Source organism: Gadus morhua, chromosome 8 (assembly GCF_902167405.1).
Source record: "Gadus morhua chromosome 8, gadMor3.0, whole genome shotgun sequence".
NCBI classification, from domain to species: Eukaryota; Metazoa; Chordata; class Actinopteri; order Gadiformes; family Gadidae; genus Gadus; species Gadus morhua.
Window position 1 is genome coordinate 4572761 of NC_044055.1, and position 23958 is coordinate 4596718.

At 41.8% G+C, this 23958-nt stretch overlaps 2 protein-coding genes and 2 long non-coding RNA genes across 4 annotated transcripts; 2 read left to right on the forward strand and 2 right to left on the reverse strand.

The window, feature by feature from the left end:
- Nucleotides 1-4778: 4778 nt before the first annotated feature.
- LOC115548230 (uncharacterized) lies at nt 4779-7859 on the forward strand. Its single transcript, XR_003977551.1, has 4 exons — nt 4779-4878; nt 4966-5086; nt 5346-5439; nt 6571-7859. It is a non-coding gene; the product is annotated as an uncharacterized LOC115548230 (long non-coding RNA).
- On the reverse strand, nt 6288-8158 carry LOC115548218 (putative nuclease HARBI1). Its single transcript, XM_030362693.1, has 3 exons — nt 8010-8158; nt 6956-7765; nt 6288-6703 (listed from the first exon to the last, which is right to left on the reverse strand). Exons 1-3 carry the CDS (start codon nt 8121-8123, stop codon nt 6476-6478), a joined length of 1152 nt encoding a protein of 383 aa, XP_030218553.1. The 5' UTR covers nt 8124-8158; the 3' UTR covers nt 6288-6475.
- A 267-nt stretch (nt 8159-8425) lies between these two features.
- Nucleotides 8426-8764, forward strand: LOC115548237 (uncharacterized). The gene is made up of 2 exons (XR_003977558.1): nt 8426-8620; nt 8720-8764. It is a non-coding gene; the product is annotated as an uncharacterized LOC115548237 (long non-coding RNA).
- A 1436-nt stretch (nt 8765-10200) lies between these two features.
- On the reverse strand, nt 10201-13159 carry LOC115548219 (G2/M phase-specific E3 ubiquitin-protein ligase-like). The gene is made up of 5 exons (XM_030362694.1): nt 12755-13159; nt 12399-12577; nt 12007-12179; nt 10903-11117; nt 10201-10572 (listed from the first exon to the last, which is right to left on the reverse strand). Exons 1-5 carry the CDS (start codon nt 13056-13058, stop codon nt 10307-10309), a joined length of 1137 nt encoding a protein of 378 aa, XP_030218554.1. The 5' UTR covers nt 13059-13159; the 3' UTR covers nt 10201-10306.
- Between the last annotated feature and the right edge of the window lie 10799 nt (nt 13160-23958).

Here is a 23958-nt window from a genome sequence, read left to right on the forward strand (position 1 = left end):
ACCCAAACATGGCACCGGCTAGATATAAACAGCCAGTTGCAAGGCAATTGTTGCATTCATCATGGATCAATCGACTGATAAGGGACCCAAGAGGCGACTGTCGGTGGAACAAAAGAAGAATGGACCAGAAAATAGATCAGACACGAGTGAAAGGGGAACTATGCAACTTTTTTGGCTTGATTTACCTTAATATAACAGGCTAGGAGTCATTGCGATGGTTCCATTATGCATTTTTCTGTTCGATTGTTCGTTGTTTCGACTCCCCCTTGCGCATCTTGGCGGAGAAAAGGAATATGTTTCTGCCGGCGACCCGCCGCCCACTCTCGCGGGAGTCTCGGGTCTCGCGAAGTAACGAATTGCTTTAAGGCACAGACCCCCAAACACGGAACCGGCTCGATATAAACACAAGTAACTAAGGGATTGTTACATTCATCATAGATCAGCCGACTAAAAAGAGACAGAGAAACCCAATGTCGGAGGAACAGAAGAGAAAAGGGAGACTGACCGACAGAGAGGCCAGACACAAACGTTGGGCAAGCTTTTCAGGAATAGTGTGAACTGAAAGAAAAATAAGACTGCAAATCAGACTCCGATTTGGCCGTGTTGCTTTTGAAATTGAAAGTACCATTGGGTGAACTTTGTCCTCGTGGTATACTTGATGTTGATAGTCTCTGTACAAATGTGTTTGCTCAACCATTTTGTTGTGAGCCCTGTAAAAATTGTTTTCTCGACCGTTTTGTTGTGAGCAGTGGTGTAGTCTACGTGATACGCAGGTATACGCCGTATAGGCCTACCCACTTGGAACGCACCAGGATTTGCGTATACCCACTTAAAAATGTGCACGGATACGTATCAATCGTCTTGTGACAGATCTTTCACTTCTGTGTTTATTTTTCGCAAATACCGGTTGGGTATAACTGCAATAAAATACTTTTAGCAGGGGAAGTTATCTCCTACATCATTCATAAAATTCCCCCTGCGCGCTAGGGCTCTGCCATGTCTCTGCCATGTCTCTGTTACGAAGCGCGAAGCTGCCCCTGCATCTCTGCACGTTAGTTGGCGGGCCGAGCTCCTCCTTCTCGCGTGTGTGTGCGTGTGTGTGCGTGTCCACTCCAGTCCTCCCATATTAATGTGTAAACCACATAACAAGTAGTCAACAGAAGACAATGTTTTAATCCCACTTTGTATCTCCTTGTTACTTTTAGATGAGAACCCCTGGCCAGCCTTTCGGACTGGGTGTCAGGCTAGGGAATTTAAAAACAGGCATCCTTGGTTAGAGTGGAGGGAAAAAAAGTTCGGTAAATGTCAGCCAACATACAGTTGGTATACACAATTGAAATTCATAATGTTAATCACTATGCAAATGAGAGTATAGCTAATTCATGGTCATTTTTAAGGTGCAGTAATTTCACACTTTTACACAATTCAATTACTGTATGGTATGTTAGATAACAACAGTAAGAGCTCAAATTAGAGCAATTGAAAGAGTGAAACATTAGCCTCCTGTCATCTCCTTCTCATGCACCGGTTAGCCATGGTTGTAAACAGTTTATTAAATTATTTTGAGTAGATTTTGTCCTTGTTTAGCATGTGCTATTGCTACTATAGATATACAAAGGACAACTTGTCATTTTTGTGTTCTGTTTGTTCATACTGTTATTAAAACTGATAAACCTACTCAGCTTTCCATGATTGTTGATAATCGTTATACTCTTAAATCAGCGGGTTGTAGACCCCTCCGTTGGTGAGTGTGGTGCGACACCCCATAAGCGCCACACACGTACACGTACCGGTGGGACGGGTTTGTACGAGGCTGGGAGGGAATCATCACAGTATACCCACTACAATAAAATAGACTACACCACTGGTTGTGAGCCCTGTATGTTTCTAGCTTGCTTGTTGGTTGCAACCATATAAACACCTTTGTTTCCATTGCCGTACGTCTGTCTCGTCCCCCAGATACAGACTGAATCCCCGAATCCAGGTTCTTGTTTATTTCGATTATTATGTTGGCCAACACTCTCACACTGATTGTTCTGTTCAACATAAGATAAAACAATTATAATCTAGGATATAAATTCTCCCCGTCAACTAAAAAAAAGGATGGCTTTATGTTTATTGCAATACAAATACACAATTTTAAAAATGCATAACCTTGCCTACACTTTATGAACATCTACTTCGGACATGGCTCCACGCATTCGCCGGCTTCTTTGAAAACAAATGCACATGGCTCGCGTAGAGGTGCATGGGGAAGGGTCGTCAACGAGTTGTTACGACAGTGTTGTAAAATATCTACTACGAAGCTGAAGGGGGCGCTGTGTAGAGAAATGTGCGTGCCAAAACCAAGAAAAGTAGATGTTCATAAAGTGTAGGCAAGGTTATACATTTTTAAAAGGGTGTATTTGTATTGCAATAAACATAAATCCATCCTTTTTTATAGTTGACGGGGAGAATTTATATCCTAGATTATAATTGTTTTATCTTAGGTTGAACAGAACAATCAGTGTAAGAGGTTTGGCCAACATAATAATCTAAATAAACAAGAACCTGGATTCGGGGATTCAGTCTGTATCTGGGGGACGAGACAGACGAACAGCAAAACACCCATGGAAACAAAGGTGTTTATATGGTTGCAACCAAGCAAGCTAGAAACATACAGGGCTCACAACAAAACGGTCGAGAAAACAATTTTTACAGGGCTCACAACAAAATGGTTGAGCAAACACATTTGTACAGAGACTATCAACATCAAGAATACCACGAAGACAAAGGCCACCCAAGGGTACTTTCAATTTCAAAAGCAACACGGCCGGGTCGGCGTCTGATTTGCAGTCTTCTTTTTCTTTCAGTTCACGCTATTCCTGAAAAGCTTGCCCAACGTTTACTCGTGTCTGGCCTCTCTGCCGGTCAGTCTCCCTTTTCTCTTCTTCTGTTCCTCCGACATTGGGTTTCTCAGTCTATTTTTAGTCGGCTGATCTATGATGAATATAACAATCCCTTAGTGACTCGTGTTTATATCGAGCCGGTTCCGTGTTTGGGGGTCTGTGCCTTAAAGCAATTCGTTACTTCGCGAGACCCGAGACTCACGCGAGAGTGGGCGGCCGGTCGCCGGCAGAAACATATTCCTTTTCTCCGCCAAGATGCGAAAAGGTGAGTCGAAACAACGAACAATCGAAAAAAAAAAGTATAATAGAACCATCGCAATGACTCTTAGCCTGTTATATTAAGGTAAATCAAGCCAAAAAAGTTGCATAGTTCCCCTTTCACTCGTGTCTGATCTCTTTTCTGGTCCATTCTTCTTTTGTTCCACCGACGGTCGCCTCTTGGGTCCCTTATCAGTCGATTGATCCATGATGAATGCAACAATTGCCTCGCAACTGGCTGTTTATATCTAGCCGGTGCCATGTTTGGGTGTGTGTCTGTGCCGTAAAGCATTTTCGAAACTACAATCTGACTACATTTTCGAGGATACTTCCGCTGCGTCACATCCGGAATGTGTCGGTCCGAACAGAGCAAGTTGCATATGCGCTTTTTCACCGGTGAGGCGACATGGGTAAATGACACACCCACCAATCGACCCAGAAATGGATGCAGAACCATCAGCATAACTCTCAACCTGCATACTTAATGTAATTTTGGCTAAAAAAGTTGCATAGTGGGCCTTTAATGAACACATATAAGTATTTTATATGATATACTTATGTGTTCAAACCACTGGTAGATTGTAGGCATATATGAATGAATGAATCAGATCACTTAAATAATATATCAAAATAAATACATGTTTATCATCTCTTTCTTTGTCTTTTCCCCCCTGCATAATAGTAATCAAACGTACTGTAAATGTGATGCATGAATTAAGTTCTCAGACAATTTCACTTAGTTTTATAAAAATTGAATGGATTTTCCTTTTAATAAAGACGATTCTATCAACCGCAACAAAGCTTATGTGACTTCCCCAAAGAGGCTCCATGCGAAGGAGACATGACCGCATCATTCATAACAGACAAAAGTCAAATAAATATCGATCAGCTTGATTGCTGCCATGTTTTATTCATAAGCGCACATGTGTTTACAAGCGGACACGCAGTATTAAAAAGCGGAAGCGGAAGCGCTTCCACACTACCAAGTCGTTCCCAAAGTCCGACGTTACAAACGCTAGGAAGCACTCGAGCTAGCACTCTAGTCTCATCTCCATAGGACGCGACTAGCAAGGACGCGTCCTAGCAAGGCTGCAGCCTTCACTTTGGGAAACAGCCAAGATGGCACCGTTGCCTTCAAAAAGTGAGAGAGAGAGAGAGAGAGAGAGAGAGAGAGAGAGAGAGAGAGAGAGAGAGAGAGAGAGAGAGAGAGAGAGAGAGAGAGAGAGAGAGAGAGAGAGAGAGAGAGAGAGAGACTTTCTCTCTCACCCAGACTACAAAGATGGCGCTGGCGTTTGTAACAAAAGAAACCTACGTCAACAAAACGCGCCGTACCTTTAAACACCAAAACCACGTGCTTCACCCAATGCTCTTGTAACAAAAGAAAGTGCGTCGCAAATTGACCTAGATATTATTCGGCCAAACGCACTCTATTGGATCCCTACGGAGCCCCCCAAGAAAAAATTTGGTTGAAAATAAATAAATAAATAATGGTTTGCGAGATCTCGCAAATGGTTTGCGAGATCTCGCAAAAGACTTTGCGAGATATCTCCTACATTCACCATTCATAAAATTCCCCCTGTGCAATGTGGTTGTAACTGCCTACATGTCAGTTTAATTAATTCTCATTTATTTATTTTTTAGTTCCTACCTGCCTTTCAGTTTGAGGGGGCAATGGCCGTTTCTGAAATGGCATACTACATACTGCTCGTATACTGATCGTGACGTAAAAGTAGTAAGTAGTATGCAGTACGCGAAAAATGTTTTTTTGCAGTATGTGACAGTTACCCGGATGATGTACTAATCGGGCAAAAATTCCTAGTATACATCCAGAGCTCACTACGTCGGATACTGTATCCCATAATGCAACGCGGCACCGTTGGAAAAAAACCGTTGAACATTTCGAATAATGGCGGCGGAAAATGCGAGCGATGAATATAAATGTAAGTATTAGTTGTTTATTTTGATGTGATAAGCTTTCGTATGTATTTGTAATCGTGTGTTTTTCATTGTTAACTGAACAAATGGCTCAACCGACAGCGAATGCGGCAAATGGCAAATATATACGATACATCAGCTTTAATGAATGAAGCTGTCACAGCTAACAGCAGCCGGGTTTTGTCAGATATCGCTATCGATTTAACTTCTGTTGCGGCAATACCAATAGCACGGAGACTAAAAGAGTAGTGTGTCTTGTTGTAGGGACTGATGTAGACACCGCAGCTCTCATCAGTTGGAGATCTACGAATGAGGGCATGTTCACGGGCAGGAGGAATGCGGCGCAGAAGGGGTTCGAGTAAGTTGGTTTAGTTAGACATTACATCTTTTGCATGTAGTCAAAGAACTGTTTAGTTTTCATCCCTTTTCTTGTAGAGAATTTATTAAGGTACAGGGGCTAGAGGGGAAGATGGAGGCCACCAAAATTAAAAGGAAATGGGAGAACCTCAAACAAAAATATAAGGTAAGGATGTCATGGAAATGTCTGTTACTTTTTCCACAGAACTACATAGTTATGATTATTGTCATTAGTCTGCTTGCTTGCTTCTGTTGTTTTGTAGGAGTTGAAAGCACCCAGGACAGGGGTGAGCACTGAGGGAGGAGAGACCACTGCTGCATCCTGGAAGTGGTATGGGCCAATGGATGAGGCACTAGGCGGGAGGCCATCAATAAGTCCTCCCGTACTAGTGGACTCATCCGCCCAGGATGTGGCAGTGGTCTCTCCTCCCTCAGTGCACCCGAGTACCCCAAATCTGGGCAAAAGGAAGAGGGAGTCTGAATGGCAGGAAATATTAAAGGAAATCCAGGAGAAGGAGGAAGAAAGAGAGCTAATTCAGATAGAAAGAGAAGAAAGGCGAGAGAGAGAGGCGATTGAAAGAGAGGATCGGAAGGAGAGAGAGCGGCTGCAGCGTGAGGAGAGGAAAGAGAAGGAAATGCTGGAAAGAGAAGAAAGAAGAGAGAAGGAGAACCAAGAGAGGGAGGACAGGCGGTATCGGGAGATGAAAGAGGCAGAAGAAAGACGAGAGAGGGAGAGCAAGGCTAGGGAGGACAAGCTGCTCGATGTCCTAAAAGTATTCTTACAAAAGAAATAAAGGAACATTTAAATAAGCATTTCATGTCTGCTCTTTCATATAATTTAGAAAATAATTTAGTTATAACAAATCATTTTTATTGAACAAGTTGTGAATATAATTGTTAGTAAGACAGGACAAGGTTAATAAAACACAAACATGGGGCATACACAGACAAAAGACAACACTAGGAAAAAGCAAAGAACTATATACAGGTATACTATTTAACTATTTACAAATGAGTCTCCAGGGTGCAGACCATGTTCAGTACACATGATCTCTCAGTGCATCTATGCAGGCATTTGGTGCAGAGACAGCAGCAGCCAGTCTGCGCCTGATGTTGTCCCCTGGTTCCACAGCATGCTGCATTTCATTGTTGTCGGGGAGATCCTGTGGAAAGTCTCCTGGCTCCACAAAGTCTCCATTTGATAGGCACAAGTTGTGGAGGAAGACACAGCAGGACACCACCACTGGGGCAAAGGTTGACTTTACCTATGTGCAGAGATGGGCAGTATTTTAAATTAGATGTATTTAAAATATGCATTTAATTACTTTTGAGTATCTTATTCAACATAAGACAAAAATAGAAACTAATCTGTAACAGACAGATATTGCATGCCAAGGAAAGCTACTGAATAACAGTGAAATACAAGCATTTTCTCATATTGTCATTTTATGCTCATTTAAATTTCATAAGCATTTGCACATTGACACACACACTTGTATGTATTATGTTTTCTTTACCTCAAGGGCCTTCAGAAAGATGGATCTCCACCTGGTCTTCATCATCCCGAAGGCCCTCTCCACAACACACCTTGCCTTTGACAGGTGCTTGTTGTACCTGGCCTGTACGGGGCCCTGTACTGGCTCCCGGAACGGGGTCATCAGGCAGATGGGGGTAGCAAGGCAAGGATAGCCTCCATCGCCTATGATGCACCACCCAGGTGGTGGGTACAGCTGCTGCACATACACAGAGCTCCACCTGAGCACCCGGGCATCATGGACCGAGCCAGGAAGGCCAACAAAAGCATTGAGGAAGCGCCCTTTATGGTCACAAATGGCCTGCAGCTGAATTGAATGGAACAACTTTCTATTATAATAATCCTCCTTGTATTCCCCAGGAGGCTTTATTCTAATGTGGATGCAGTCAATGCTCCCAGCCACACGGTTCAAGGCAGGTGAACCAGCCAGCTGGGCGAACCCCGCTCCGATGACCTCCAGCTCAGCCTCAGACGGGAAACATACAGCCTTTGTGTAGATCTGCAGTATTCCCTTTGCAACCCGATGGACAATCATGTGGACGGTGGAAAGAGGCACATCAAAGGCCTCAGAGACCACTCTGTAGGAGGTGGCACTGGCCAGCCAGTATAGAAAAACTGCCACCTCCAGTTCTCTCCCCCAGCCATGGATGTGCTCATCCACCAGGGCCTCCACAAGGGCATTCACGGACTCCCTAGAAAGACGGAAGTCTTTCTTTAGGTCGCCGTCACCAAAAAAAAGGGAAACAGCTGGGGTTTTGTCATTCAGCTGACAATACTGACCCCTAAGGTCAACCTGAATGAAGGGAAAACTCTGTTATTTAAATCCATTTTCATTTATATGCATGTACAAATAGTTTTACTATATTTGATTAAAATGTTGTTATTTGTGTTGTCTCACTGAGGTTTTATTAACTCCTGTCTTACTGCTTTAAGGCAGAATAATATGAAACTGTTCTTCTGTCCATAAATTCCTAGCTAACAGGTTAAAGCCAATAAAGCCACTGCTAACTTATCTCTAATTTATGTATTATACTTACATAGCGCGCCTCCTGCTGCTGTAATATTACCGCAACTGCCGTTTTATTCAGCAGTGCCCTTCTCCTGCGCCTCCTTGCCTCATTGTTAGACTTAACAATGGAAAAGTGCGACATGTTAAATGGTAAAAAATGAAAATGTTCAAAATGGTAAAAAAATATATCGGCCTATGAAAAAAAATATATATATGCGTAAATTTAGGGGAGAGCCGGCTCGAAAACCACGCCAGTCTGACACGTCAAATTCGTCACAATTGTTTGGTCATGTGACTGTGTAGTGCACTGCATGATACTTGTCATACTTGCATACTATACTGCATACTATGGCGGGGAGTAGTATGTAGTGCACAGTATATACTGTGTCAGTATGCAGTATGCAGTATGTAGTATAACATTTCAGAAACAGCCATTGTTTTGTATTTGTTTCCACACGGCACAACTTAGCGACACACCACCTGGCAGAGCATGGCAAGGGAGAAACAACACGGTCGGTTGTCTCCACACTCGGTAAAGTTGATTTAAGATAAAGAGTTAAGACATTACATGTAAACAAAGAAGACGAAGACAGAAGAAAATACAAGATTCAGCCCTTTTGGTAGTGTGCAGCCTACGAGGTGTGTTTTTTATTGGTGTGTATGTGTAATAACATTAAGCTGCAAGTGCTGAATTAGCATGTATTTACCGGACTATTTGTTAACTTTCACTTTCTTTAGTTCTCACGGGTCGGTCGGTGACTGTGAATAAACCCTGTTCTTAAACGAGCTCGAGTCTCATGCTTTACTACCGGGAGGAGCTACAGTGAGAACTCGACTGCTTCGCGTGAGTAGCCGAGAAAAACGCCGCTGGAGCACGGTGATCCACGGTCGGGATGAAGCCTCTCCACGTGGCGGGTGCGCCGTTTATTGCCGTCCTCACAGCAACCAAGGAAGCAGTCAGGAGGCTTCAAGGCCGATATATGCTCTGTTTTAGACGTAACGCGTAAGCACGTAAGATACATAACCCCCCCCTTATGGCGAGTGGATAGTGCCAAACCTAAGGATTTATGGCGAGTGGATAGTGCCAGGATTCCCTGGAGAAGGATAACAACGTGTGAAATGAACGTGTGGAGCTGCTACGCCGCCGCCGTGTGGAGAGGATATGCACGCCGCCGCCGTTGGGACTGGGGTTCGATTCCCATATATATATAATTTTTTTCTTCATTATTTTCTGGTATTAATATATCTAATGACTTGTTGATGAATAAGTTGATGACATTTTTATAAAAAACGTTCGTTTTTATGTGTTAAAAAGACAAACTGTTTTAAAACAGATCTCGCCAATTATTCGTGCAATCCACCGGGAGAGATTTATAAGACCACGGCTATATCCGGATGACTTTTTGCTGGAGAGATGGATTCTCACGCAAATCTTTAATATATTTAAATAGCCTTCTCCACAGTAGCGTGCAGTGAATACATTAACGCCTCGACATGTTTCGATTGGTAGTGATTTTCACCTCTTGATATTGATTTATTTTCATTTTGAAAGAAACGACACATCTCTCGCACATCTCAACGCCATCTCTCGTTCGGTTGTTTAGAACTGAAAATCCGGTTCCCAGGACAACATGACATTTTCACTTTCAAGCGGCCCGTTTCCCCATTTCGATCAGGGTTTCCATGATCCATAAATCACTTCTTTATAGGTTTGGCGTGGACGCGCACAACCCTGTGTTAACCAACCCTGTGTTGATTGAACTAATGCATAACCGGTGCCGTGGAACCGACAGCTCTGGTTTAGTTGGCACAGGCTCACTCAACCTAGAGTTCAGCGTTAACTCTGTTTGTTAAACGTCCGTTCGTGGAATACCCCCCAGGCCTATACCCCCTAGGCTATATTATTCACTTACCCTTTTTCAAAAGTTGTAGTTAATATATAAATCAATGTAACAATGTAAATGATCACAATGGAATTTCTTTGATGAAACAGAAAACATTTGTGAATTAACAACCGCATTTATCTGTGTTTCAAAGTAAATTTTAAGCATCAACCATACAAATGTTGAATTTGAGAAGGCAAGAAAGAAGAAAAACATTATCGGGCAGATAGAAGACTTAATTGTAGTCACTAGTTGTAAGCCAACATGTATTATTTTGGCAGACGGCCAAACAAAAGCTTTGATTGTAGTCATCCAATAAGGGTCTGGCAAAGCATAAAAACGTGGAACTGGAACATTGTTTATTTAAAGATGCAGAACATGCATAACAACATATTTAAAGATGCAAAACATGCAAAAAAAAAGTTTAAATAGCAGCAAAAAATTAGGCATAACCAAAACAGGGGGACTGGATGATTCCTGATATCATCGAATCAGAGAAGGATTCAAATGTGTTGTGTAGCGGCAACTTTAGAATCATAGCACAGGTGTTTGCTTCCGGGAAGACCGTGACAGTGTGCAAAAAGTTTATAGTTGGCTCTCCTGGGAATCCCAGGGGAGGAACTCTGTCTGCCCCAGTGACGAACATGAGGAGCTGGTTCAGCGTCACTCTGTTCTCCGTGTCCTCCACCACCAAAACAGCATCTCCAGCTGCAATGTAAAAGATAAGACTTCAGTCAATATAATTACTCAAGGCAAATGTTGGGATTTCTGTGACCTACATTTTTTATTGTGGACCAAAATGTCTGACGGGATAAAAGAAAGACAGAAGTCTGTACACCGCTAGGCTCCCTATGAACAACTCAGTTAAGAAGGCAATCTATCGGGCGTAGTGGATAGAGCGCGTACCATATTGGCTCCGGTGTTCGTTGCAGTGGGCGCAACGTTTGATGAAACTTAAACGTCCTCAGGCACAGTTGGTTGCCATGCCCTATTTCATCAATTCCCATTTTTCATTTCAAGTTACCAAAGTATGCATACCTTCAACATCGATGAGCCAGTCCCTCCAGTAGCCAACTGCCCGCTCCTCCTCTGACCTGCGTGAGCTCCCTCGAACCGAGTAGTTGACTGCAAACATATGCATCACCTGCTCTGCTGTCAGTGGGGCAGGGGGTCCACCTGAAAACAGCCTTCTAAAAGCAGTGCTCCCTACTGCCGCCTGCAGCACCCCCAAGCACTCCAAACCTTGCCGCAATCTTTGAAAGAAATTCCAAAAGATTGTATTAGTGACATTACTACTTGAATAGGAAAACAGTGCCTTTTTAGGTTGAAAACATTATTTTAAAAGATTAGGGTCGTGGAATAATTACATTTGGCATTGTTTTAACAAATCCCATGAAAACCTACCTTACTCAAAGTAACAAAGGAAAAATTAATGTCAGCAGTAGGGGAGCGATCTGGTAAGTGATCTCCTGTATAACACTGTTAAGACTGTGGCCGTAGTTTTTGCATTCTGTTGCGTTTGTGTGTGTGGCTTTGTGTTTCTTGTCGATCTCCTATGTAAATAGGAGTGTGCCATTCCTGGGTGGGGATTGGGCCACTCATTTCGGCCGGGGACGGTGATTGGCCGAGGCAGGAAACCCCAACAGGAATAAAAGGAGTCAAGATGGCCACCGTGGCAGCCAACACTTCCATCCTCCTCCAACAAGCCACATGTTTACTAAGTCCTGTATTTCAGTTTAGAAGTTTCTCTGTGAAATAGTAGGGTTGGGCTGCTATATCGGTGTGTATTGTTTTCTCTTGTTATTATTAGAAAGGGAGCTGAGTTGATTGTTGATTGTCCATTTTGTTTCAGATAGGGAAGTTTGGTTTGTTATTTTGGACTGGCCCCACTCTGAAGCCTACCTTACTTACGTTGATAATATTGTGTGAAAAAATCCTGTTTTCGGTTAAAACTGAATAACGTGTGTGCTCGTGGCTACTTGGGAGTTGGGGAAGGTGGGGGTTTTTCATGTTGCGTCCTAGGCCCCTAGAATGGGGCGTAACACCCTGCCTACCTGCTTGACCTGGTTTATGCAGTGCATTAAGCAGACACTTTTCATATTAAATGAATCTACATATTGGGCTAAAATGATAAACACTTACTGTTGGAGAGGGACATGTAGTCGGTTGTCCAAATAGAACTTTAGCGCAGACTCCACAACCTCATCCCTGTCTGTCATCGTTCTGATAACCGTCAGGGATCCCAATAGCGCCAGATTTGAGGCTGCACTGGCTATAGCAGCATGGACCTCCAGTATGGATGATGCCTGTTTGATCTGTAAGGAAAAGATAGTTATTGAGTCCTTAAGAAATAATGACACAACTCTATGACCATTAAGTTCCATCAAATGTGTTAAAATATATTAGACAACCAGTATGTTCAAATAACTTGACATATTTTTGAAGGTGGATCCATTAATGATCTGAACTGTGCAAGCAAATTATTATATGGTCTTCAAAAGGAGGAATATTTCTTTCATTCATTTGTAACTTGCCCTCAGGATCTGACTCCTCAGTTCCTCGTCATCGATCTCCATCACATCAACAGGGGGAGCTGGTTCCCCTGTGAGCTGGCAGAGCAGTCTCGCTGAAAAGACATGGGGCCCCACTCCTCCATGGACAATACAAATGGAGATCATCTTGCCAATGGTGACATAGGTCCCCCGGTTAAGTCCTGAAAGTACAAACAACATTTTAAATATTGTAGGAAAGTTTCAAAGTTTTTTAATGTACTGGTACCTGAGGTTGAAAACCAATATAACTTTGCTAGGATATCTTATTACCTTGTACATGTTTGGGCCATTTTTTTTATATACGTTTGTGTGTCTGCAATGTCCTGTCATCAACATACCAATGGAATCCAGGCTTAGGTGCTTGCTGTCTTCTGGTCCAACGAAGAATCTGGATGCCAGAATTGCCCTCATAAGAAGGGTTAGGAACTCCCTTGTTGGTCCCCCAGTGTCGACGGAACCTTCTCTGGACCCGTCTAGTGTGTCCATGAACACCACATCTATTTTACATGTCGGGTTAAATGCCCTCCTCTGTACTGTTCTAATTGCACTCTGCAAAATGTCTGACCTAACTACGTTAAAACAGTTTGCAGTTGGGGTCAGCTCGGCTACATTTGCACGTAGTGCCTGCAAGATATTTTTCATGCCTTGCAGGGAATCTGATCTGGGTGGAGAAGGGGATCTGGGTGGGGAAGGGGATCTCGGTGGAGAAGGGGATCTGGGTGGAGAAGGGGATCTGGGTTGTGGAGAGGAGCCGGGTGGAGAAGGGGATCTGGGTGGAGAAGGGGATCTGGGTTGTGGAGAGGAGCCGGGTGGAGAAGGGGATCTGGGTGGAGAAGGGGATCTGGGTTGTGGAGAGGAGCTGGGTGGAGAAGGGGATCTGGGTTGTGGAGAGGAGCCGGGTGGAGAAGGGGATCTGGGTTGTGGAGAGGAGCCGGGTGGAGAAGGGGATGCAGCCACCCTCGTTACTGCAATGGGTGAATGCTATAAACATAAAATAATAGTGTGTGGTCAGCAAAATCAGTCACATATATTTGAACAAACAAACCAACTACAGACACATGCAGCGTTGTATTTTTAGGTATATATACTGTATATGCTGTATATTACGGCTGTCAAACAATTAATAATTAATTAATCTGATTAATCACAGGGTAGCTGTGGATTAATCATGATTCATAATGATTAATCACCATTCAATATACAGCTCTGGAAAAAATTGAGACCACTGACCACTCCCTGACCACTCAAATGTTCAGTGTCTCGTTTTGCTATTTATCGGCATATGTTTGAGTAGAATGAACATTTTGGTTTTATACTATAAACTACCGAAAACATGTCTACCAAATTCGCATTAAGAATATAATCATTAAGAGCATTTCCATTAAGTAATGTAGAGATGAAGATTTAAGAAAAATCCAGACTGGTCTCTTAATGTTTAACAGAGCTGTATGCCCAAAACATTCAAATTTTCTCTATACATTGGTGTAGGAACCGAAAACAGAATAAAAGGGGGTGGATATATCACTCTATCTATAAATCAAGGAAAGACCTTGATTGGCCCTTCAGTATATACCTGGCCAGAGATTGACAGTCATTTTTCTCATTTGTCATTGCAATTTTTCTTTCTTTTTTTGATTTGTGTGTTGTATTTGTGCTACGATCACTGCCGAAAATCAAACAAAGCAGACAATGTTTCTCCTCCTGTTGCTCAAGGTCAGTATGGTTGTAATTACTATGGCTTTCTTCTTGTAGCACTTAAACTACCATTCCTATGCATTAGATTTAATTTGAATAACTCTTAGATCTCGCTTGCTTTACCGTTTGCTCTTCATCCTGGGTCAGGTCTACTTCTCCATCAGACAAGTCCTGTAAACATATCTAGAGTTAAAAAAATGCTGGACCTTGTTAACTGGGGTGCACACAGTTAAGTATACTTTCCAATCTGTTAACCCTTCAGAAGTTTTAGTGAATTAAATACATATGCCTTCTAATCATAAATGATGTATGTTGGCTATGGAGAGAAAATAATTTTGATTTACTGGATAAATTTGTCATCCTTACTATAAGGTGGTATCTAATTTACTATTTGCCAGTTTATTGTACTATTTCATTTACTGTATGTCACGGATAATAACAGCTTAGTTAAGTAAACTTACCAGCATTCCTTCATCCTCATCACTTGTCTGATTTGATGTTCCAGATGCATAAAGGGTGAGATTACACACAAAACAATAGTTATAATTTATTTGTATTGTGCACTTCAAATACATCACTAAGTGCATGACAATTTCTCATGTATGCTTTTGTGCAGAGAAAGGGAAAACACCATTAATTATTTTCTCTTGGAACTCACTCTCTATCTATCTAATCTATTTTGTACAACAACAGAAAAATTCAATAAAGAACAATACTTAACCTCAGGGCGAATATATAGAGCCGAACGACCCAACACTCCACTGGAACGTAATTGTTCAGGGGTTTTCTCCTCAAGGGAGATCAGGACCCTGTGGCGGTTAACTTTGCAGAACTGAAAGTTTCTCCTCTCCATTTGGGGGTAAACTGACTTTAAGTAGGCGACAAAGCAAGCAGCAGTCAGGCCCTTTGGAACCTGCCATGTTTTAACAGGTTCAGCTGAAAAACACATGAAAAACAACAACAAAGTCAAATGGATTCTGGTTTAATAATACAATGAGCCTTCATCTAATAGAACATGAAAGACTAATTTGTTTATTACCTTGCCGGCAGTTGAAAAGCAACTGATGATTCTGCAACAGGCAAATCCTCATGGACCATGTGCTCTGCTGCTGAATAGTCCTTAATGACACAAAAAAGAGAACAAGCACACAACATAGTACAGTTCAAATCTTGTTTTTAAAAAGAACACATTTCATGTGATATTAATCATAATCAGTCCTTTGATTCTTCACTGTATTATAATAATTAGGGCTGTCAAATTAATGTGTTAATTTAGATTAATAATGATTTGACCTGTTGTTGGACTTTCTGTCCTGTGAAACCTACACATGTTCTAGTGTGGTACTGAGATGGTTGGCGGATAGACACAAGGGGAAAGAGAAATATTGTTGTTGTTTTTTGTGGAGGTGAGGTGTAAGAGTAGCCTTGATAACCTTGTTAGTTAAACCTTGTTAGCTATTTCATTTGCATTACCTCAGGAACCTCTGCACATTGGCACATTTACATTTATACTCAAAGTCATATTTTTTTTTTAATAGACAAGTCACTAAAAAACGGAGAGTTACATGTAGTATAGTATGTTATCTTTATTCTAATAGTTTAATTATATTTTATTTCAAATTGGTACATTTATTGTATGCATACTCTTGTAGCACTCTCTTTTCCCACTGTACTGCTGGTCACTGCGAATTTCTCCTAAGGGGGATTAATAAAGGAATATCTTATCTTATCAAAAAAATGAATGTTTGCTGACAATTCCAAAGAATTGGTTCACTGGGCACCGGTTCTGAATAGGAACCGGCGCTCGATTCTCATCCCTAATGACCTCTCTTATGTTTTCTGTGACGTTGTAATCTATCTTGAGCAAAAAATAATATGTAGATCACATTTTTACTCACGTCCTGCTGGAGTCGGTCCCCATTGTTCCAATGCTACAGAACATAACAAAGATGTAGATTAACATAAATATGACAGGTTATGTATGAAAAGTTGTGTTAAAAGAGATGTACTGTATAAATATACATGGCTGTGTAAATGTTATCAAGCAAAACATTTTATTTTTGTATTCTTCTTAAGGGTGGAGTCAGCTATTGTGGAGAACGTTTCTTGTGAAGATCACTTTGTCAGAATCTGTGAATATCTCCTCATGAGCCGCTACCTGTCCTTACTGTGTGTGTGCTAAACAAAACAACATTGTTATTACGACACCTTGGCTCTGTAAACTTGCATGTTAACAGGCATGTTGCCAGCTATGGTGGGCCCCTTTGTTTACATACCCTTTGTCTACATACAAGTTTACAGAGCCTTGGCTGTGTATTAACAACATTAGATTTTCTTGGTCACAGCAGTCAACACTATCAGAGTGCATAATAATAAGAACCACCAACCAAGATGATTGATAGTCATTTAATCAACTATACGTAGGAAAAGTTTAGCTTTGGCTCACATATGCTCACTAAAAAAAATCTGTACTGGAACTGAAAAAGTAACGGAATAGTGACATTTGCTTACCTGCTGGTGCAGTTCTGCAGGTGGCTCTGCAAAAGATGCAACGGAACTGCAGAGTTACACCTGCAGCACATCTCCTGAGGGTAGAGATGCCCCACGTCGTCCTCCTTAAATGTAATGTACAGAAATGATGGTGTATCACAGCTAAATTTAACATGTAAACAAAAGAGAGATTATAAGGTATTTCTTACATTTTCAACCTCCTTTAAAGTGATGTTATGCTGCATGGGGACTATATAGGCCACTGCCTTATTTAGGCTGCTGTTGTTTTTCAGAAAGCTCACTGTATAGCCCCCTGCAGGCATAGGAATGTCAATCAGATCCCTGCTGCGGCAGCTCCTCATGATCTTGAATCCTCCCGCTAGTTTTAGGGGTGGAAAAACATCTTCTAAGACTGCAATGAATTGCCCAGATGTGCATCGCACATCTGGGAAGATGACTTGTTTTGTTCCAAGGCCAGCTGCCTGGAGGCTGGAGGTCTCCTCTACCGTTGGAATTTGAATTTGGACTGTAGAGGCACAACAAAAAAACCTATGCCCCCATGGTTGTGCAAAATCTTTTTTCTTTTTTTTGTAGGGCTGAAAAAGCCTTCCAAGACCCGCCCTAACAGTGTCAGGGCGGTTGAGTTGATGAAGGGAGGGGAATGAGGGGAAGGCAGGTGGGGTGGCTTGAGGCAGGGAGGGGAAGGCAGGTGGGTAGGCTTGAGGCAGGGAGGGGAAGGCAGGTGGGGTGGCTTGAGGCAGGGAGGGGAAGGCAGGTGGGTTGGCTTGAGGCAGGGAGGGGAAGGCAGGTGGGGTGGCTTGAGGCAGGGAGGGGAAGGCAGGTGGGTAGGCTTGAGGCAGGGAGGGGAAGGCAGGTGGGGTGGCTTGAGGCAGGGAGGGGAAGGCAGGTGGGTAGGCTTGAGGCAGGGAGGGGAAGGCAGGTGGGGTGGCTTGAGGCAGGGAGGGGAAGGCAGGTGGGTAGGCTTGAGGCAGGGAGGGGAAGGCAGGTGGGGTGGCTTGAGGCAGGGAGGGGAAGGCAGGTGGGGTGGCTTGAGGCAGTGAGGGGAAGGCAGGTGGGGTGGCTTGAGGCAGTGAGGGGAAGGCAGGTGGGGTGGCTTGAGGCAGTGAGGGGAAGGCAGGTGGGGTGGCTTGAGGCAGGGAGGGGAAGGCAGGTGGGGTGGCCTGAGGCAGGGAGGGGGCAGGAGGTGGTCCATACTGCTGCAGGAGCTGGCTCAGCTCCGCCATCAATGTTCTCGCCCTGTTTTGAAGAAAATAAAACGGCGGGACCCACATTAAATATTTGTAGTTAATTTTTTAGTTATATATTAATAGGTTTTATTAATGCACACCACTGACAAAGAAAAAAAAAAAAAGACTGTGGGGGTTCCCGACTGATCGAATCATCGACTTTCAGGTGGCAGCCCTAATGTGCACGCAAAATACTTTTGCATCATGGGGTATGCTTTTTAACTGGTAATATCTTTTCTAAATAAATACATGATCTCATGATAGCAGCTAGTAGCCTGACATCTTTATTGGCATATTTAACCTTTATATTTATATCAATAATATATATTGATATATATATATTTACATTTAACCAGTGCATTCTTTAAAAAGTCACACTCAATTTTTTTTTTTACTTCAGCCCTTCCTAGCCATAACATAGGCCTATTCATCTAAATGTAAAATGGTTAAAACTTCTGAAGTTATTGAGCCAAAAAGTTACGGAATAAGATGAAAAACTTTAATAATGATATGAATTGCAATAGTGTAAATTACGACGGAGTAGTAGGGCCACACATGAAGAAAATAAATATTTTTGCCGTGACGAGATTAAAGTCGACACGTCGACTTTAAACTCGAAATGTCGAGAATAAAATTGTAATGTCATGTCGACCATAATCTCGACATTTCAAGATTAAACTCGAAATGTCGAGAATAAAGTTGAAATATTATGTCGACTTTAATCTCGATTGGTCGATTTTAAAGTAAACTCGAAATGTTGAGGATAGTTGAGGCCCTGTGCAGGTCCCGCTCCACAGGGCCTGCACTGAATCCAATGGATGTGTGGATAACTTGGTAAAATTGTATTTCAGAATCGGGTTTAACAATAAAGAGATCCTCGCTGTTTTAGGGCAGAGCCAGTGTGGTGATTAGTGTTGAAAAGCTGAAAAAGTTGTGCGGAAAAATGCGTCTGTTCAGCAGGGGGCCCTGAACAGACGTGTTAATTTACTAGTCGATGTGTCAAAAATATTTTTTTCTTTAATACTCCGTCGTAGTAAATGCTGACTCACCATTCAAAGTCAATTTTATAATATATAGGACAAACTTACCGCTGATCTGAATCTTGTGAATCCGCCATTGCCGTCAATTGCGTGCAGTGCAACAGTCAATGTGAACCTATAAGATGTCTATGATGTGAACGGTCATGTGGGGGGAGGGGGGGGATGCTTCCTTCCTGCAGGCCTACTCATCTGCATAGATGTATTTACAGTAGCCTATCTCCGATTACGAGCACAACATTTTTAATTGTGAATTGGAAATTGCTGCTGTAACAAAAATGAGCTCTGCAGTAGATACGATACAAATCCTAAATGGAGAAAAAACTTTGTATCGTCCATTGAGGTTTTTTTATTTACGACCAGAGCACTTGAATGCGACAAGTCGTAATAACGGGAGCGTGTCTTCCCCGGGTCCTATGTTCCCCGGGTCCTATGTTCCCCTCTTTGTATGAGACTGGGGAACATAGGACCCTTTTTTTTAAAAAAGGGTCCTATGTTCCCCGCTTTTCCCAAAAAGGGTCCTATGTTCCCCGATGTAACTGTCTCAGAGACAGTCTGGACATTACAGAGATTTAAATATGTATTTAACTTAATTGTTTAATTCATGAATTTGTTATTTGTTGAATTCATGATTTTATTATTTGGTTAAAAATGATTGAAGTTGTACTGTTAAAAATAGATATTGTGTCATTGCTTTGTGTTAAGTTTGTTTAAATATCTATCCCAGGGAATTATGGGAAAACGCGCCATCAGAGATATAAAACCAGTCACGGACTCATGGGTTTCAGAAGAAGATGGACTCTGTATTAGGTTTATGGCGCTAACGTTGTCACAGCGTTTTTTCTGTTTATTAAAGTTTACTGTTTTTCAGAGAGAGTTTAAAAGAAAATAAATATTCAAAAAGACATCAGTCAACCCAGTCTCACCAATATGCGTACAGATCGCACGGTTTGACACTTTCAAAATGCGTACAGTACATACGCCAAATGACCTTTTCGCGTGCATACGCAAAACCCAGCATTAACTGAATGGGAAATGCAATATTTTAGGACAGATTCACCATTAAACGTGTTTCTAATGACATTTCTAGCGAGAAATATACTTTTTCCTTGAATAATCTTCAGTCAGTGAATGTGTATGATCTTTATTAATCTTTATTATCTGAATGGGAAATGCAATATTTTAGGACCGATTCACCGTTAAACGTGTTTCCAATAACATTTCTAGCGAGAAATCTACTTTTTACTTGCATAATCTTCAGTCAGTGATTGTGTCTGATCTTTAGTTTTATAGTCATTAGGAAGATTTTATCGGCTCGCATGTTTCAACGACGTCAGGTTGTTAGGGACGCTGCTTTCGCTAAACTATCAGCTCACGTGTTTCCTGCGTTTGTGTTATTAAACCGTTACTTTATGTAACTTTTAATGATATCATCTTGTTAGAAACACGTATATCTGAGAGAGCCAACCCAGTTGCCAAAAGCATACGTTGACGGTGTACGTTTTCGTGAACACTGGATTACGTCGCATTTCAACATAAAATAGCGTTTTATACACACACACACACACACACACACACACACACACACACACACACACACACACACACACACACACACACACACACACACACACACACACACACACACACACACACACACACACACACAATGCATTTCGCTGCTAAATAAATAAATAAATACTAAGGCAGAATAAAGAATAAATTCATTCATCATCATTCAACTTGAACATGTGTTATTACAGTATAGAGTGGTGGAGGGATGACGTATGTTGGCCAACCCGGAAGTGAGCGTCGCCCTGGGTTCCCTTGACAAAAAGCCAACGGGTTTTTCCATTGGATTTTGGATTATTGCAGAAAAATTTGCATCTTTGAAGCACCTCCTCAAAAACTGAAAATAAATAAAAATGACCGTGCTCCAAAGAACGAAATGTAAACCAATGCATTCTGAATGGGAGTGTTTCTCCGATTTTTCCATGCTACACAGAACAAAATGTAAACCCATGCAAAAAAAGACTTCATGGTCATAATAATTTAAATATCATTATTCTCCTCAGTGTGTAGGGTGGTATTCTATTTTTTTCAACGGGGCTGCATCCAGTCACTTGACCGTTATGGTTGCTATGGTGGTTGCTATCGATCGCCCCCTCTAATCTTTACATGGCTCTAAAAATCACGCAGCAAAGGAGCTGCCCTCAATTGTGTGTTTTTTGTCGTAAACTAGGGTCCGATGGTTAAAAAAGAGACAGATATTCCAAGGTATCCTTAAAAGGCAGCTTGGATGGGTTTTTTTTCTGCAGTTTAGTCTTCTTCTATAACCTATTTTCTAAAGCAAAACACCAAGCTCATTGATTAAACGAGGCAGGGTTATTTGAAACAATTTATTCAATAAATATTTGTGAGAGGTCATTCCTTCTCCTGAGTTTGCTTCCTATTTATGTCTAGTGTACAACCCTACTGTCCACAAGCATCACCCCCCCTCCCCATATGGATTTGGAGAATTGTTGCCACGTCCCAGTGGTGGAGGTATCATATATATGAAAGACGGCATTCAATTATACTACAATGATCAATTAGGAGGCCGAAGCCCTAAAGGAAGTGATGCAATAGGTGACTGGGTCGACAACATTTAAGTAAGCTGAACCTTGAGGTCTATTATACATCAAAGGCGGTCTCAAAGGACGCATACGCTTCAACCTGTGGCTCCAGCCCTACAGGAAATGACTCAGCAAGTGCTCCATCTCGTTGCACCTGCACCCAGCGGCTCGCTTGCAAGATTTTGGCCTGAAGTTCTTCCCAGACCTATACCCTAGCCATCCAACATGCATATCTGAGAATCAGGCGTCTCTTTAATAATGACAACAATTTAGGAGAGAAATGAACATTCACTTTTTGTTGTCTCATAAGCAGCGTGGTGCCGGCTCCTTTGGACCTTTTGACCCCAGACTTCAAAAACTTGGCCACAGGCCAGCTGTGTCTACACATCTTAAAGCCCATGGTGCAGGTTAACCGGAAGTTTCAATTAATGGGTACATAAAGCACTCAAAATATGTATATAAAGTTAGAAATGTCTCCAAAATGGTGTTAAAGTCCAGTTTTTGTCGTTTTTGGTTAGTAACGGTTATTTTTTACGCAATTCGGCGATGATGTCACATGAGCAGTGTTGTATAGTAGCGAAGTAGAAATACTTCGTTACTGTACTTAAGTAGTTTTTTTGGATATTTGTACTTTACTTTACTACTTATATTTCTCTGTACTTTTACTTTTACTTCGCTACATTTTGCGAAGAAAACGGATACTTTTACTCCGCTACATTTCGCTTGAAACCTTCGTTACTCGTTACAAAATCAACTCATCTTTAGAAAAAAAAAAAAGAATCATGAGAGATATGAGAATAACGTCGGGGACTGTGGTAGAACACAGACTGCGAGCCTGTTTGGCGAATCAGCTGTCCCAGCGCACGTTCGCAAAGCCCCCTTGCTTAGTTACTGTTGCTACGTCGATCAAAACTCCTACGACTGTCAACACACAAATGCATGGCTAGGACGAGGGCAAGGGCTATCAAAATTCTACTATTTGTATCAGGCTGGTTTGTACACGCAGTATTACAACACTATCTTATACACTTCACACTCTACTTGCTGCTGACTGAGCACAGTAGATCAATACGCCGCTTGTATCGTTTTCTATCACATACATTTCAAACATGAGGTCCGTTGTAAAAATAAACCAAGGAGTGCATGTTTGATCGATCGTCATTAAAGCTGACTTGATACGAATGTAACAACGTTGTTAAACTAGTGAGATCAGATCCAGCCTTGTTTGGTTGCTATAGAAACGCGTTACCTACAGTTGAGCTAACGTTATTCACCGAAGTTCTAAAGGGAACTACTTTTCGAGGGAGATGAACTTAAGCAGAGCATACATTTAATAAGCATGCAATACGAATAAGAAAAAGGCTAATTATTAAAGTATTTGAATTGTTTTATTATGTTGGCCGGCGCGAAGTAGAATAAACGGAATAATCACCTCAAGGCAGGGCAATAAACAGTTTGATATGCCCGGCTCGCGGAAGGTTACCGCCCTCGACTTCGTCTCGGGCGGTAAGCCGTCCACGAGCCGGGCATATCAAACTGTTTATTGCCCGGCCTCTCGGTGATTATTCCTTACTTATTCTCAAAATTCTGACCCTTTGCTTTTTTATTAACAGCGGTTACTTGTACTTTTACTTTCAGTACTTAAGTACATTTAATATCAGAAAAGTACTTTTGATACTTAAGTACAGTAAAGATCAGATACTTTAATACTTTTACTTAAGTACTATTCTAAAAGGTGACTTTTACTTTTACTTAAGTAATTTTCCAGTAAGGTATCTGTACTTTTACTTAAGTATGGCTTTTGAGTACTTTATACACCACTGCACATGAGGTAGACGCATACTAGCACTAGCACTATGGCGTCTGACGGGGATGAGACAGTGATTATGTTGATTATGTCGATCTAGAAATAGAAGGCATATTATGCGTTCTATTTCTTCTAAATATGGGCTAGCTTGACAGTCCCACCTGTGAACCCCTAGTGTTTATTTCTAAGCTTTAACCTCTTTCTCCGGTGAAAACGTTGTTTGCATCAGGCCTCTCTTTAATAATGACTAAAAGTTATCAGAGAAATACACATTAACTTTTGTCTCATAAGCGGGGTGGTGCCGTCTCCTTTTGACCTTTTGACCCCAGACTTCTGGGGGAATAGCTGAATCAATTCATTAGTCAATCAGAAGCATGTAAATATCTTCCCGGTGGTGTAAGAGGATGAACAAGGTGTCCTTCAACATCTACGCTTCCAGGCGATTGCAACGGTGCCACACATGAGCATATTCGAACATGTTTAATGGTAGTAATTAGCTGTCGAAATTGGAGGCCTTAATCAATAAGGAGCAGCTATTGATTTGCTTCCCGATATAAATTTGTGACAAATGACATGTTATTTAGCATCTACACATTGAGCTGAGTCCAATGACACCAAGCATGACACTCTGTGGGCAAATTGTAACATGTA

What these genes read in the sequence shown, in the direction of transcription:
- LOC115548219 (XM_030362694.1), bottom strand. Translation starts at nt 13,058, where the DNA reads ATGAAAAATATCTTGCAGGCACTACGTGCAAATGTAGCCGAGCTGACC. An exon ending in CTACATGTCCCTCTCCAACA is followed by an intron (nt 11,118 to 12,006) that starts GTAAGTGTTTAT and finishes TTTCTTTCAAAG; the next exon opens with ATTGCGGCAAGGTTTGGAGT. An exon ending in CTGGCTCATCGATGTTGAAG is followed by an intron (nt 10,573 to 10,902) that starts GTATGCATACTT and finishes TTTACATTGCAG; the next exon opens with CTGGAGATGCTGTTTTGGTG.
- LOC115548218 (XM_030362693.1), bottom strand. Translation starts at nt 8,123, where the DNA reads ATGTCGCACTTTTCCATTGTTAAGTCTAACAATGAGGCAAGGAGGCGC. An exon ending in AGCAGCAGGAGGCGCGCTAT is followed by an intron (nt 7,766 to 8,009) that starts GTAAGTATAATA and finishes CCCTTCATTCAG; the next exon opens with GTTGACCTTAGGGGTCAGTA. An exon ending in TCTTTCTGAAGGCCCTTGAG is followed by an intron (nt 6,704 to 6,955) that starts GTAAAGAAAACA and finishes CTCTGCACATAG; the next exon opens with GTAAAGTCAACCTTTGCCCC.